General features: G+C 33.6%; 2 protein-coding genes across 4 annotated transcripts; one reads left to right on the top strand and one right to left on the bottom strand.

Moving 5' to 3' along the window:
- Window positions 1–224: 224 nt before the first annotated feature.
- LOC132627862 (thioredoxin-like 4, chloroplastic) lies at window positions 225–3,688 on the top strand. 3 transcript variants are annotated; one of them, XM_060343461.1, is made up of 4 exons: window positions 225–383; window positions 1,878–2,515; window positions 3,056–3,109; window positions 3,263–3,688. In XM_060343461.1, the coding sequence occupies exons 2-4, from the start codon at window positions 2,045–2,047 to the stop codon at window positions 3,383–3,385; spliced, it is 648 nt and encodes a 215-aa protein (XP_060199444.1). In that variant the 5' UTR covers window positions 225–383; window positions 1,878–2,044; the 3' UTR covers window positions 3,386–3,688. The 3 variants fall into 3 exon arrangements, with proteins under 3 accessions (XP_060199444.1, XP_060199446.1, XP_060199445.1); XM_060343463.1 differs by lacking the exon at window positions 225–383 and adding an exon at window positions 457–481; XM_060343462.1 differs by lacking the exon at window positions 225–383 and adding an exon at window positions 500–616.
- Window positions 3,689–7,242: 3,554 nt separating this feature from the next.
- Window positions 7,243–12,639, bottom strand: LOC132627860 (abscisic acid 8'-hydroxylase CYP707A1). The gene is made up of 9 exons (XM_060343460.1): window positions 12,299–12,639; window positions 11,765–12,086; window positions 11,283–11,432; window positions 10,694–10,966; window positions 10,478–10,567; window positions 9,320–9,398; window positions 8,870–8,976; window positions 8,607–8,725; window positions 7,243–7,676 (listed from the first exon to the last, which is right to left on the bottom strand). The coding sequence occupies exons 1-9, from the start codon at window positions 12,505–12,507 to the stop codon at window positions 7,571–7,573; spliced, it is 1,455 nt and encodes a 484-aa protein (XP_060199443.1). The 5' UTR covers window positions 12,508–12,639; the 3' UTR covers window positions 7,243–7,570.
- Between the last annotated feature and the right edge of the window lie 1,227 nt (window positions 12,640–13,866).

Genomic DNA, 13,866 nt, shown 5'->3' with positions numbered 1-13,866 from the left:
AAAAGTGCCGACGTAAAGTACAGAAATAATTTTGGCTCTTTTTCGTTTTAATAATACAATGAATTTAATTTTAAGACTCTCAAAGGTTTAACTCATTAACTTTAAGTTTTAAGTTCTGAATCCGTCTATGTACATATATAAAATAAATAACATATAAAATTCAAATATGAAAAGTTCACATAATTTAGCACCTATCACATGGATATACAATATTCCGAGTCCGTACGGTAACAGTATTTGACTTTGCGCTAGGTGTGTAAATGGCCAAATTGATTGGTCTAAAACTGTGAAGTGATAAAATGATAACGTGTCATTGTTCTCATCCAAATAAAAATTGCTTCTTTATTCCAGATTTTGCAGACTCGCGCCATTGCTACAAACTGGTAACTATAGATCTCTTCTATAAACTTTATTATCTGAACTTCACTTCCCTGTTATTTCTTTTGTTTCTTTTTCATATTGATTCAATTTTACTCTGCTTGTTAGTTTCCCAATTTAACTCTGTTGCCTTTTCTTTATTTTGTTGATCTAATTTAGTAACTCTTCTTTGGGTGTTCCTTATGTCATTGTTTCAAGACTTATATCTAATTAAGGGTCCATTATCTAATACTTGAATGTGAGCATTTGTTTTCTTTGTCTTTATCTCTACTTGAACTTGTTATGTGCTAATTTTTCCTCATTGATTAAAGGCTTAATATATAGACAGTCCCTCAAATTCGTCAGCAAATTCCATTTAGACACTCGAATTACGGCTTGTTTCAATCGAGCACCTAAACCCACGATCAAGTCTTCCTATTAAACACTTTCGATTCAAATTTTGAATCTTTTGTGTGCGCGTGTTCTCAATTGCCCATTATCTAGATAAGTTAACCATTTAAAATATGTTACGACATTTACTTATACGAATTAGTTTCAGTAAGTTGTAAAACCTCAAGCATGTTCCAATTGAGTATGATGTGTATAATTAAAGAAAAATGACATATTTTAAGTGGTTGACTTATCTAAGTAATGTGCAATTGAGAACACACAAAATATGAGCCGAAAGTGTCTAATAGGAACATCTTATGCTCAATTGGAACAAGTTGTAGATCGAGTGTCTAAATGAAATTTGCTAGCAAGTTTGAGTGGATGTCTGTGTATTAAGCCTGATTAGAAAGAGAAACACTAATGAGTTTATAGGCTAAATGGGCTCTCCAACTTTAGATTTTCTTAGTGGAATTTGTTCTTGTTGCCTTTAATAGACATTTTAATAGTGGGTATTAATATTGCAAATGCAAAGGAAGCTAACATTCCAGTTTAAAAGAGGCTTATAGAATGGACCTTCAGGATTGTGATACTTAGGTTAATGCATTAATGGGGATAATCTAGTTCTGCATTTTAGAGATTTATCTACTCTCTGCCAACTGCGCTTGCTAAATTTTGAGTCTATAAGTCACGAAGCCAAGGGACTAGTTTTTGGTTCATAAAATGCTTATCTTGTATAACCAACGCGAACAGACTGAAGAAAGATAGAGCTACACTTAGCGTTATAGGTGCTTGTTGGTAGAACCTTTATAGCATACTGCCTCCTTCAGACCTCAAACTTTGTAATAGCCTTTACTTTTCACTGGAGCAAGAATTTTCAATTCTGCTTTTGCGTAAGCGGCATAATCAATCTGCATATAGAGAGATTATATATCAAAGTGCAGGTTCATGCTGAGATGGATACAATTAAGTGCTGCATTCTCTAGTTTTGTTGTTGTAGATATAGCTTCTGCTTGATTGTTTATGTCCTACCTAGATTTCAAATTTATGAAATATATGTGGCTGCCTCTATTCTAAACAGCAATAATTCTTTTTCTTTTTCAATTCCTTAAAGTTTGGCCTTTTGATTTCAGCGGGCTCTGCAGTATAATCTCAATTCATGAGAATTTGATCTGAAAAAACACAAGGAATTGCTGCTTTATTATGTGTGGATGTTAAATTTTGCTTGTCAAAAAATCTCTAAGAGCTTTCCATCCGGAGGAAATACAGGTTTCAGTCGGTCAGTTCTTAATATAGACTCATGCAAAGACTAAGCGTTCTTGATTGGCAGTGTAACTTGAGTTTTAGAAGCATAAATCTACTACGTGATGAATCAGCCCATACATTGCTTAATTCATTTTCCTGTAGAAGTAACATCGAATCATCTCATTCAAAGGCAAGACTTCGTTCAAAACTTAGACATGCTGATCTGAATATCACACTTCAAAGTCTAATGCGTCAATGCTCAGAACTTCAGAGCGCGGTTCATGACAACATTGATGAACTACTTGATGAAGAGGACGAGGTATGTCCTGTTGAATGTGTGAGAGAATTTAAGACTGATGAGGAATTCTCCACAGTACTGGAAAAAGCGAAAAAGACTGGTGCTTTGGTTGTGGTAGACTTCTACCGCACCGCCTGTGGGAGCTGCAAGTACATAGAGCAAGGGTTTGTAAAATTATGCAGGAGAGCTGGTGATGAACAAGCACCAGTTATATTTTTAAAACACAATGTAAGTACTCCCACTGTCTCAATTTATGTGACACTCTTTCCTTTTTAGTCAGTTTAAAAAAGAATGACATCTTTCTATATTTAGTAACAATTTAACTTCAAACTTCCCATTTTAGCCTTAATGAGATGATTTGTAGCCACACAAGTATCCATGTCTTATTTTAGACCACAAGTTTCAAAAGTCATCATTTCTTTCTCAAATTCCGTACCCAGTCAAACACCTTCACATAAATTGGTACGAAGAGAATACTACATTAGACATAATTAAAAAAGGAAAAGGCTTGGTGACTTCACCTTATCTCTTCCACCTAAATATCAAATATCACGAGGATGTTTGGCAAGCAAATGGTTATCTAAATTTGTACTTGGTGGTTTTGGATGCATTTAAGCTGATATTAGCCTATTCATTGCATTTTTTTGGTTGAAGCAGGGAGCGTTTCTGTTCTAGTCTAGATTTGGTAGGAGTAAAAGCATATCCTCTTAACTTTTTCCTACTTGATGAAGCAGAAGATAGTGTGACTAATGATTCCCATCTCTACAGGTGATCGATGAATATGATGAACAATCTGAGATTGCTGAACGACTGCGAATCAAGGTGCATTTTTTTGATGGCTTAGAAATAATTTAGAGGTCTTTGATGCAACTAGAATTGTTACTTCTCAAATCTGGTTGATGTCCTTATTATTTTTATGTAGAATTGGTTATGCTACAAAAAATTGATATTTCAAATTTAATTGACTTGGTGCAGACAGTACCCCTTTTTCACTTTTATAAAAATGGAGTCCTGATGGAAGCTTTTCCAACCAGAGACAAAGAAAAGATACTTGCAGCTATTTCTAAATACACTGCTCCAGCTCCGGCAGATGCTTGAACTGGTCTGGTTTTCACTTGCTTCTGTATAATCATTCTTGGTGCTCAGCACACATTGAAACAATTTCCTTTTTCCTTAAACTTACCCATCTGTATTATAATACCTTTGTATTTGTTGTTCTACTTATAATAAGAATTTATACTGCATATTCTTGTATATTGACCCTACTTAGATCTAAGGTAGGGTAAGATCTGCGTACACTCTACCCTTTCTAGACTCCACTTGTGGGAAGATTACACTGGGTATGTTGTTTTGTTGTTGTTGTACTCTTGTATATTGAAATTATTGATAGTCCTTAAACTATACTGGTATCTACTAGTAAATTTGTTCGCGCTTCGCGCAATCCCTAAAATCTTATTCAATTATGAAAGGTTTGATATTCAAAACTACAATTTTTTTTTAAAGATCCTTTTAAATTTTCAAATCTAAAAAAACAAAGATTCCTTATTAAAACCATTTAGTATCACCTATATTTTCATGTTGCAGTAGTAATTTTTTTTATTATTTCATTTTCTATAGCACTACTAACATTTTATATCAATAGAAAGGTTGTATGAACGTTTGTTAGCAACCTATCTAATAGTTTTATGTTAAAGTAGCAGGTGTTATTTTATTGTTTTATTTTCTATTGTAGTACATTTTGTATTTTTAGTAACGTAGTATAAGCTTTTGCTTCGAGATTTACTTTTCATAAATCATCAATTCATTAGTATCGGGACTTTTCTCCTATTTGAGGTCCTAAGATAATCAAGTTATTCATACATTTAGCTTAAGGAATTATTTCTACCGAAAAATGATAACTTTTACCATATATAAACATTAAATGGAAAAAGCATAATATTTATTATTGATAAGTAATTTTTTATTTTTTTTTTAAAAAAGAGGGGCAGATCGATGCACAAAGCATCTCTTATGAGCCGGGTCTAGGAAGGGCCGGACCCTAAAGGGTGTGATATAGACAACCCGCATACTATCCTAATGCAAGTAGTACTGGTTGCTTTCAGGGCTTGGACCCATGATCTATAAGTCACACGAAGATAACTTTATCGTTGTTTTAAGGCTTCCCTTTATTGTTGATAAGTCAAAGCCATAAATTTATAGGAAAACAGAGAAATTAAGAAGTAAAAAAGAAGAAGAAAAATTAGAGGGAAATAGAAACAAATTATATCATGTAGTTATAGGCTCGAATCTCTCACCGAGAGCACTGACCTGAAATAAAAAAACATAAAGAGATCAAACTACCAAAAATTAGGACCCTTTAAGCACAAAGTAAGAATATTTAAGAATAGAAAAAATTGAAAACCCGCATTAATAAGGAACAGATAATTTGAAATAATAAATAAATGAGCAATAACTAATATGAGAGCATAACAATAGAAAGAAAAGGCAAATACACTTTAACGTTTGTAGCGTCGATATGAAAAAAAAAAAATACTCAAGTATAATTTAAATTACTAAATAAGTATTACGACCTTTTTATAAAGTTAACATCATAATATGATATTGTAAATATTCGAATAAAAAATGATAAGAAGCTAAAGGCCAAAGCATGTTACTTGTTTATGTTTACACCGTATATAGCACCATTTGGGATAGTGGATACCACGGTATACCAATTAAAAATAATGGGAAAATGGTACTTACAGGGAAAATGGTACTTACTTCCAAACCCAAATCCAAATGCTAACTTCCAGACCATGTTCTTATTCTCTTTTCTTCCTGGTGGAACATACATACATCTTCATGCAGGAAATTTTATAAGCGGCGTCGACATTTTAACATAGGCGTTGCGTTGTTGTCGTACCTGTTCATTATACATAGCACATATTTTTCCGTTTTTGGAATAAAGCATCAGCACAATTTAGTCCCAATGATTTTGTTGGTAGTTATTTGGAAGAGGTCAAGTGCTCAATACCTACGGACCTCTCCATCTTTTAAAAAACTGAGGTCAAAGTTTCAAAAAATATGCAGTCACAAGGCTCGAACTCGCGACTGGTTAGTGAAAAATGAGCTCCAAACCGCTGTGGTAGAGGCGAACAATGTCAAGCAGTGTCACCTTTAATAATTTATACTTGCTTTCGTATTTGCATATTATTTACATATGTATTTCGTAAATAATTTCAACCAAGCAATGTCGGATGACACCCCTTACCCCTTAGTCACAATGTTTACTACCAAAATATATAAGTATTCATATTTGCCTTTTAAAATTCACACCGCATATTGGCAAAAGTTAAATGAATTAAATTGACTGCATCAATTGCTAACCTTATTATTGCTGCAACCGTTTCATAAGTTAAAATCTAGGAAACTTTGTATCCATGTCTTGCCTTTTAAAATTCACACCGCATATTGACAAAGTTAAATGAATTAAATTGAATGCATCAATTGCTAACCTTATTATTGCTGCAGCCGTTTCATAAGCTAAGATGTAGGAAAATTATTTGTTGCAGCTTTAATTGCCAGCATTATATTTTTACATTAGGTTTATTTTGGCTTAGCTTATTCCATTATTATTCCATAGATTAGTGCTATAAATGAACCAAAAAATGCAATAAAAGAAAAAGAGAAAATGTCAAAAAAAGGAGAAAAAAGATAAATGCAAATGCTGACCATAGAGAGGTGCCACATCACTCTGTCTATGCCTAGCTTTATATTATATATGGATTTTGTATCTGATCCACTCCTGTGCTTTTGTTGGTTTACGTCTTTCCAATATCTTCCAAATGCATCGCTATTCCTGAATCTCAAAATTAATAGCAGTATACCTAGTGGGGCTGTGCTTTAGGACTCTGCCAGCACCTTATGAGCAGTGACGGAGCCAGGATTTCCACCTAGGGGGTTCAAAATATAAAAAAGTAAACATACGAAGAAGCCTAAGAGGGTTCAACATCTACCATATATACATAAGAAATAATTTTAATTTTATAAAAACAGTATTTTTTTTCGCCGAGGGGGTTCGGATGAACATCCTCGGCTTAGTGTACTTCGCCACTGCTTATGAGAAATCAAAGTTTTTAGGTTCCAATGGGAGTGAAGGAACCATTCTCGGTCCATCACCTGCTCTAGCTACGGGAGCAGCTTGAGTAGTCCACCCACGGGTTCGGGAGTGGGACATTGTGCCCAGTTTTCAAAGCCAATCCTCTTCTGAAGTTCAAATGGCCAAATTTCCGGAGTAGTGAACTGTGAGGAAGCTCAGAATGATAGAGGAAAATGGACCTTAGCAAAATGAATTCAAGCAGCTGCTGATTAGCATTAAATTAAACATTCTTCCTTATAAACCACAAATTCGAGTTTTTACCATGAGTTATATCTTCTCTTTTCATTAAGTGGGGAATTTTGAGAGATGCAGACTACAAATTCACATGTAGCGTCTGTATCATTAAAGCTATAGACCTAATAGAATCCATTTGATAGCAATATTTTATTTTTCATCCGGTGTTTGATATTCCTATTGAGGTCTGACTTAATATGAATTCGTGTTGGAAAAGACTACATTGGGAAAAAAAAAAAAAATGACTCCATACCCATTCAGGAGAATGTCTCTCCTGATAGATAAAAGAGTACATGCAGGGAACCAGAAGGGTTAAATTCTTCAAAGGACACAAAAAACTATTAGCCACATTTTAGCAATTTACAAGGTCAATCATAAGTTGTCCCCCCCCCCCCCCCCCCCTTTTTTTTTTAAGGTATTGTGCTTTCCAGCTGAGAGATCACCCACCACGTTTTAACTCACCCAATATAACCTACGACACTTGGCTCCTCAATAGCCTCCCTGATGAGGACCTTACACAAGGATCTGTACTCAGAAGACACATGGCAAAAAGCAAAAGGCGTACTACTTAAGAAAAATCTCATTTGCCATCCCAACACATGGGCAAAGTCTATTTGCTTTTTGTCAAACATAAGCCAAAATAAAGGAACTAAAAGAATTGAGTGATCAAATTTTACAGTTTGTGAATTCCAATTCTTGCAAATTGAAATTGTACAACATTCTAGCTGTAAAGGTACTCAAATTTAGTAAATTCTTGAATATAAACTAATTTGTAGGGTGAAATGTGGAGGATCTCTTTCATTTTTTTTTTTTTGGGGATGAGCAAATAATCTTGGATAAGATTGATGAAATCATTTGAGATATGCAAATCAGAACAGCGATTTTTTGTTTTTGCTGCTCAGTGCCTGCCTCTAGGTTGAGGTGGTAGATCCTGCCCAAAATCTTGCTGCTAGTCCACCCACTGGCACTGGAAATGGTCCATATTGAATCCCACTACCAGATCCTACCACTTCCCACCTGTAAATAACCAAAAAAAAAAAAAAACACAAATAAATTATATCAGTCAATCAACTACCTCTCAATTCCATTATCTTTCACCAACTATGATAATCAAGCAAGAATCTAAACACAAGAACTTTTTCCTGAGTTAAAGTCTATTATATTTAGCATCAATACACTACTAGAAACAGAGATTTTTCCCATCGAAAATTAGTGGGAAGTTCGTGTTATAAAAAATGATTTTCCCACCTCATTCATACCGAACCAGCTCACTGAAAAAACACATGGTGAGAAAAATGTTCCTATTGAAACGCCGAGAAACTTCCTAATTTTTCTGTATGAAAACACTACTATTTTTTCTTTTCTCATTGATTCCATCAAATTATCTGTGGCAAACTGGCAATAACCACTGGATATTTTTCATTGAAAATTTTCAGTGGGAAAATAGTGATAGTATGATTAATTTACGAAATAACGTGATAACTATTAGAAGCTTACAAATAAGATAAATAATTTGGAGCGAATGTCTAGATCACAATGTCGGCATGCATTTCACATTTACATGTTTGCCTTGAGTAAGAAGTGGTCACATATTGGTCCTTACCTCTTCTTTTGAAATTATTGAATATAACGACTTATCGGTTTAATGGATTCTAACTTATTTGAGAATGATGCATAGTTATCGTTACAACGACTTCCGATTTGAAGTTCATCTGAAATTGCTTAGTCCAAAATCGTAACTCATTTATTTACCTTTAACTGTTCAATGAAGTTTGTTACAAATAATGACAGTAGTTACTTTAGAGGAAACACTAATAAGTGTCCTAAACGACGCTTTACAAGATTAGATGACACGTTATCCATTATTAACTCATTAAAAACATGATTTAACATGTCATGATCATATGATTATTGGAAGGATTATTATATTAAAATGAAAACAACTACCTGAACTTAGTGACTAGATGATGTGTCATAATTAGTATTTCCAGCTTGGCAAGTTCGTTCCCTGGACAAGCGTGTACTCCACTGCCAAATGGCATAAATGTATTGGGTTTCGGCGCATTCTGCAAATATAAATATGTATATATATAATTAATGCACAATTTTCATTTGGAGTTATTTCTTTTTTTTACTTCTAGTAAGTAAAGTATGGGGTAGGTAAATAAAATCATTAAGAAGAAGTACACGTATTAAGAATCGTGTTGTACCTCAAATCTTGAAGGATCAAATTTTTGTGGATCAGGAAAGATCTCTGGGTTGTGATGAATATTCCTGAACAGAGGCATTACCTTCCATCCTTTTGGAATAAGGTAACCTACATCCCACATTTTCAATGAGTTTAAACATTATCCATTGATGATGTACGTAATTATGTCATTTATAAAATAATTACAAGTACTATATATGTTATTTAGATCTTTCAAAAATGTTGTCGGCCATGTGTTTGATCCTCCAAAAGTTATTTATTTTTGAAGAATCTAACATCGGCAATTATTGAGGATCCAAGCAACAAGGATCTCTATGATAAGCATGGAGTAATAGATATATTTGATTATAATTGTAAGAGACTTGCTATAATAAGTTTAACTACAATAATAATAAAAAAACATATTTACGCAGTCACTATATATAATTTAGTCTTTTTTCAATGGGCTTACCTTTGTATTCTACATCAGCCACAGCCTCTCTAAATGTGAAAGATATAATGCTAGCCAGTCTCAGTGTCTCCAAAACAACCTAAACAAGATACATTGTCAAGAGGTTAATATTAGATTGTCATAGTCCTAGAACATTTGTTAAGAAAAACTTTGTAATTGTCTCTGGATTAGTAACAGGGTCGAAGCTACAATTCCTCTGCTTGAACTCCATAGGAGAAAAGGACAAAAATGGTCCCTTAACTATGAGAGTAGGTTCAAAATAGTCCCTTAACTATGCACTTAACGGTTTTGGTCGTTTAAGTTTGTCATAGGTTGACAGTTTTAGTCTCGACAAAATATTCATCGAACTCTGTTTGTTAGATTTGACGAGAACTATGAAAAAAAGGGAAAAATTAGTGAGAACTCTAGATCGGTCAAATAACTCGGGACAAAACCGACGGACGTTAGTCGGTTATAGGATGGACTTCTGCGCATTTTTCCTCAAAAATAACCGATGGACTTCCGTTGATTTCGTAAAAAACAATAAAAATTAAAAAAAAAAAAAATAGTGTCCCTCGATTTTATCCATCGGTTTCCGTCCATCATTTTTTTCGCTTGTTTTTGGTAGTGACAACTTTTTTAGTTTCTGCTATTTCTAATTTATTTCTAAAATCTAGTGTATTTTATTTAGTCGATGGATTCCCTCAGTTTTAATCGATAGAGTCCGTCGGTCTTTGTGTTTCGAGACATTATTTTCTGACATTATCAAACCGTTAAGTGCATACTTAAGGGACTATTTTTAACCAACTCTCATAGTTAAGGGACCATTTTGTCAACTTATGGCAAACTTAAAGGACCAAAACAGTTAAGTGCATAGTTAAGGGACTATTTTGAACCCACTCTCATAGTTAAGGGACCGTTTTTGTTAACTTGTAACAAACTTAAAGGATTAAAACCGTTAACTGCATAGTTAAGGGACTATTTTGAACCTACTATCATAGTTAAGGGACCATTTTTATCCTTTTCTCAACTCAATAGTGTTGACTTATATCTTGTATTTCTATATATTTTTTTTTAAATCGACTTAAGAGGTGTAAATAATTTATTTAAAAGTCAGTAAATTACATTTTCTAAAATTCAAAATTCTAGCTCCGTGCTTCTGAATTTACTAAAACTTACCTTGTTAGTGATAGGCATATTTCTTGTTTGTGTCCATGTCAACCCATGATTTTCTTGTTCATTTGACTTGCAGATCACTTTCTGTTCAGCCTGCAAAATCATTAATTATTGCCAAACATTAAATGCCAATAAAACCACAATGTCTTCAAATCAATAGTTTTTTTTTTAAGAAATGATAAGACAAGGTTTAAAAACGGAATGTTCTAGATCTTTTACCTTGACACTCTCAAGAAGCTTTGGATTATCATGAAGGTACTTCAGAATCCAAGTCAAAACACTTGCTGTTGTATCTTGTGCTGCAAATAGAACTCCTATGATATTATCAGCAATTTGATCTTCATTTACTACCATTCCTTTTTCATCTTTAGAATTCAAGAAACAACTCAATAGCCCTTTCTCTAGTAGCTTCTTCTCCTTCCTTTCTAGTAGCTTCTTCTCCTTCCTTTCAGTTATAATTTCACTTAGAATCTTCCCAAGTCTCTTTCTTGCCTTCACACATAATATAATAAAAAGACAATCGATCAGTTTTCATGCACCTTGAAATAACTAAGTGATATATGACTAAGAGCCTGTTTGATAGGCTTATGCCTATAAGCTGCAAACAGCTTATAAGCTAAAAAAAAAAAAATTGGGGTAGTCTAACTTTTTTTCTTTGCTGCTTTAGATAAGCTAAGTTAAATGAGCGAAATTATTTTTTTGAGCTTATTTTAAGCACAAAATGACTTTAAGCTGGCTAGTCAAACACTCAAAAAAGCTAAAAAACAGCTTATAAGTCAATCCAAACGGGCTCTAAAATGACACTTACCCGAAGGGCCTTTCTATAAGGACTCCCTGGCAAATTTGTTGGAAAAGAATTGTAACCTTTATCAACTATGCTATAATTCTTCTTCAATTCATCCTTCACATGACCTTCCAATCGTCCAAATATAGCAAGTATACCTACTTCAAACGAATACTAACACACACAAAAAAAAAAAGTCAGAAAAAATCTTTTACCGGGTCAGCATAGGAAGTACTTAATTAATAGCCTATTTGGTCAAATTCTAAAAGCTTTGGTCAACGTTTAGAATAAAAATAAGTGATTTTGGTAATTACAGAAATAATTTTCTCAACAATACTTTTTCCCCGTAAGTATTTTTGGAATCTTGACCAGCTTCTTTCCTAGTATTGACCAAACCGCTTTTCAAATTGATATTCTCTAAAAATACCTTTTTGAAAAACAACTTTTTAAAATAAGCAGATTTATGAAATTTGGCTTTTACAAAACCCTTTCAAATCAAAACCAACCTTTTTCATCTCATGATAAGTGTTGACAACATGTCCACCAGCCCATGAATTCAACGCATAAATCGCTAATTCTTCAACATGAGGGATTTGGTTACGAATGGATTCTGGATTTAAAGAAGCTTGAACAAGTTTTCTGAGGTGAATATGGTAATCTCCTTGGTGAAAAAAAAGTGCAGATTGACCAATCAAATTCTCTTTGCTTTTAGGATAAGTTGGCTTGAACAAGTTAGCTTGGTTCCCTAGTACAAATCTGGCAGCTTCTGGACTTGCCAACATGACACAAGGATAGCCTAGTATTTTTGTCTTAAAAATTTCACCATACCTGAAAGATTGTTCAGCCATTAATGTTGTTAGTTTCTACAAATGAAAATTAATTATTACCATCGGACTCTCCAAACATGTTAACACATCCCTGTCGAATCTTTAAAAAATACACTACTTTTGGAGGATCCGACACGCATTCATTGACATTTTTGAAGAGTCAAATCAACAAAGATTACTACTAAGACATAAAAACATAAAATTAAATAGTACCTCCGTTGCCGGTTAACGAAGAAGACATTAGGGTCTTGAGAGTAAAGTTGAAGAGTTTCTCCAATATAAGGCCATCCCATTGATCCAGGAGGAAGCTTATAAGCTTTCTTTTGGGATGATGATTTGTCATTTTTGAAACAAAAATAATATGAAAAGATACTAAGAAGAAATATATAGATATAGAAAAGTATTTCAAAATAATTTATCATGTTCCTTTTGTTATATAGAAAGACTCCTATATAGATAGGATAAATGAACTTTCTTTAGTGAAGCAGAATGCTAATTAAAGTATAGTGAATGAGGCGATCTTTTTTTTCTTCTTGTTGTTGTTGAAGCAGAATGGAGATGGTGCCTCTTTATATAGGCATGAAATGGAGTAGATAAAGACGTGAATAGGAGAATATACTCCGGGGCGGATCTACACGTTGTGAAGGGAACAACTCGGCAAAATATTACAGGGTATATATAGAATAAATTTTCTGTGTTTATGTGCATATATTAACTTTTGAACACCCTGAATAAATTATATTTAGTTTTTTTTTCCGAACACACTGAATGAAAATTCTGAATTTGCCACTAAATATGCTAGTACTAGAATTTAAAAAACAAAGTGTATATTCTTTTTTTTGTTGGTAAGACATTAAATAAAACACTAAATTAGATATATTCATTTTAGTTATTTATTTATCCTCACCAATAGAGGTAATTAGTAAATAATTTAGCTAATTTATCATTGGAATAAAATCCAGGAAGAAGAGTTACCTGATTTCTTTCTTTTATTTTCGGATTTGGACATAAAGAGGTCGGGATTGGCTAGTAGAAATAAGTCTAAATATCGAGTGTGAATAAGTATTTATCTGAAGTGACCGGGGTACAACCGAGGACCTAGGGTGTGACTTTACGACGAGACCGAATAACATCAAATTGTTGCGCGGATTGTCCTTTTTTTGGGGTGGTCTTTAAATTTCATCTCTCATAGTTGTGGTCTTTAAATTTTGGCGTTCATATTTGTGGTCTTTAAGTTTTGGCCTTCGATTGGAAAGGTGGGCTAATACCTGAGGTTTTGGGTTTGAACCCCTGCTCAGGCATAAAATAAAAAAATAATTTCGCAAGACAGAGCTGGGGGGCAAGTATGCCGGATCAAGAAAAAACTAAAGTTATGCCGGATTCGGCATAACTAAAAGTCTTCCCCATAAGGCAGAACTTTTCCTTAAGGCATAGTTTAGTTATGCCTCATGAGGCAGACTTTTAGTTAAGGCATAACCAAAAGTATGCCCCATAAGACAGAACTTTTCCTTAAGGCAAACTTTTAGTTATGTCTTAAAGAAAAGTTTCGTCTTATCGGACATACTTTTAGTTATGTCTTATGGAGCACACTTTTAGTTAAGGCATAATTAAAAGTATGCCCCATAAGATGGAACTTTTCCTTAAGACATAACTAAAAGTTTGCCTTGAAAAGTAAATAAAATAAAATAAATGTCTCAAGACAAAAAGTCTGCCCCCTCCGGCAGACTTTTAGTTATGCTTATCTAAAAGTCTGTCAGATGGGGCAGAGCGAAATTCAAACT

Source organism: Lycium barbarum, chromosome 2, assembly GCF_019175385.1.
Source record: "Lycium barbarum isolate Lr01 chromosome 2, ASM1917538v2, whole genome shotgun sequence".
Lineage (NCBI taxonomy): Eukaryota > Viridiplantae > Streptophyta > Magnoliopsida > Solanales > Solanaceae > Lycium > Lycium barbarum.
This window is presented reverse-complemented; position numbering and strand designations above follow the sequence as displayed.

Coding starts and splice junctions, on each gene's coding strand:
- LOC132627862 (XM_060343461.1), top strand. CDS start 2,045: ATGCAAAGACTAAGCGTTCTTGATTGGCAGTGTAACTTGAGTTTTAGA. Junction 2,516..3,055: donor TTATATTTTTAAAACACAAT/GTAAGTACTCCC, acceptor CCATCTCTACAG/GTGATCGATGAATATGATGA. Junction 3,110..3,262: donor CTGAACGACTGCGAATCAAG/GTGCATTTTTTT, acceptor GACTTGGTGCAG/ACAGTACCCCTTTTTCACTT.
- LOC132627860 (XM_060343460.1), bottom strand. CDS start 12,507: ATGATAAATTATTTTGAAATACTTTTCTATATCTATATATTTCTTCTT. Junction 10,568..10,693: donor AGCTTCTTGAGAGTGTCAAG/GTAAAAGATCTA, acceptor ATGATTTTGCAG/GCTGAACAGAAAGTGATCTG. Junction 9,399..10,477: donor ATATGCCTATCACTAACAAG/GTAAGTTTTAGT, acceptor TATCTTGTTTAG/GTTGTTTTGGAGACACTGAG.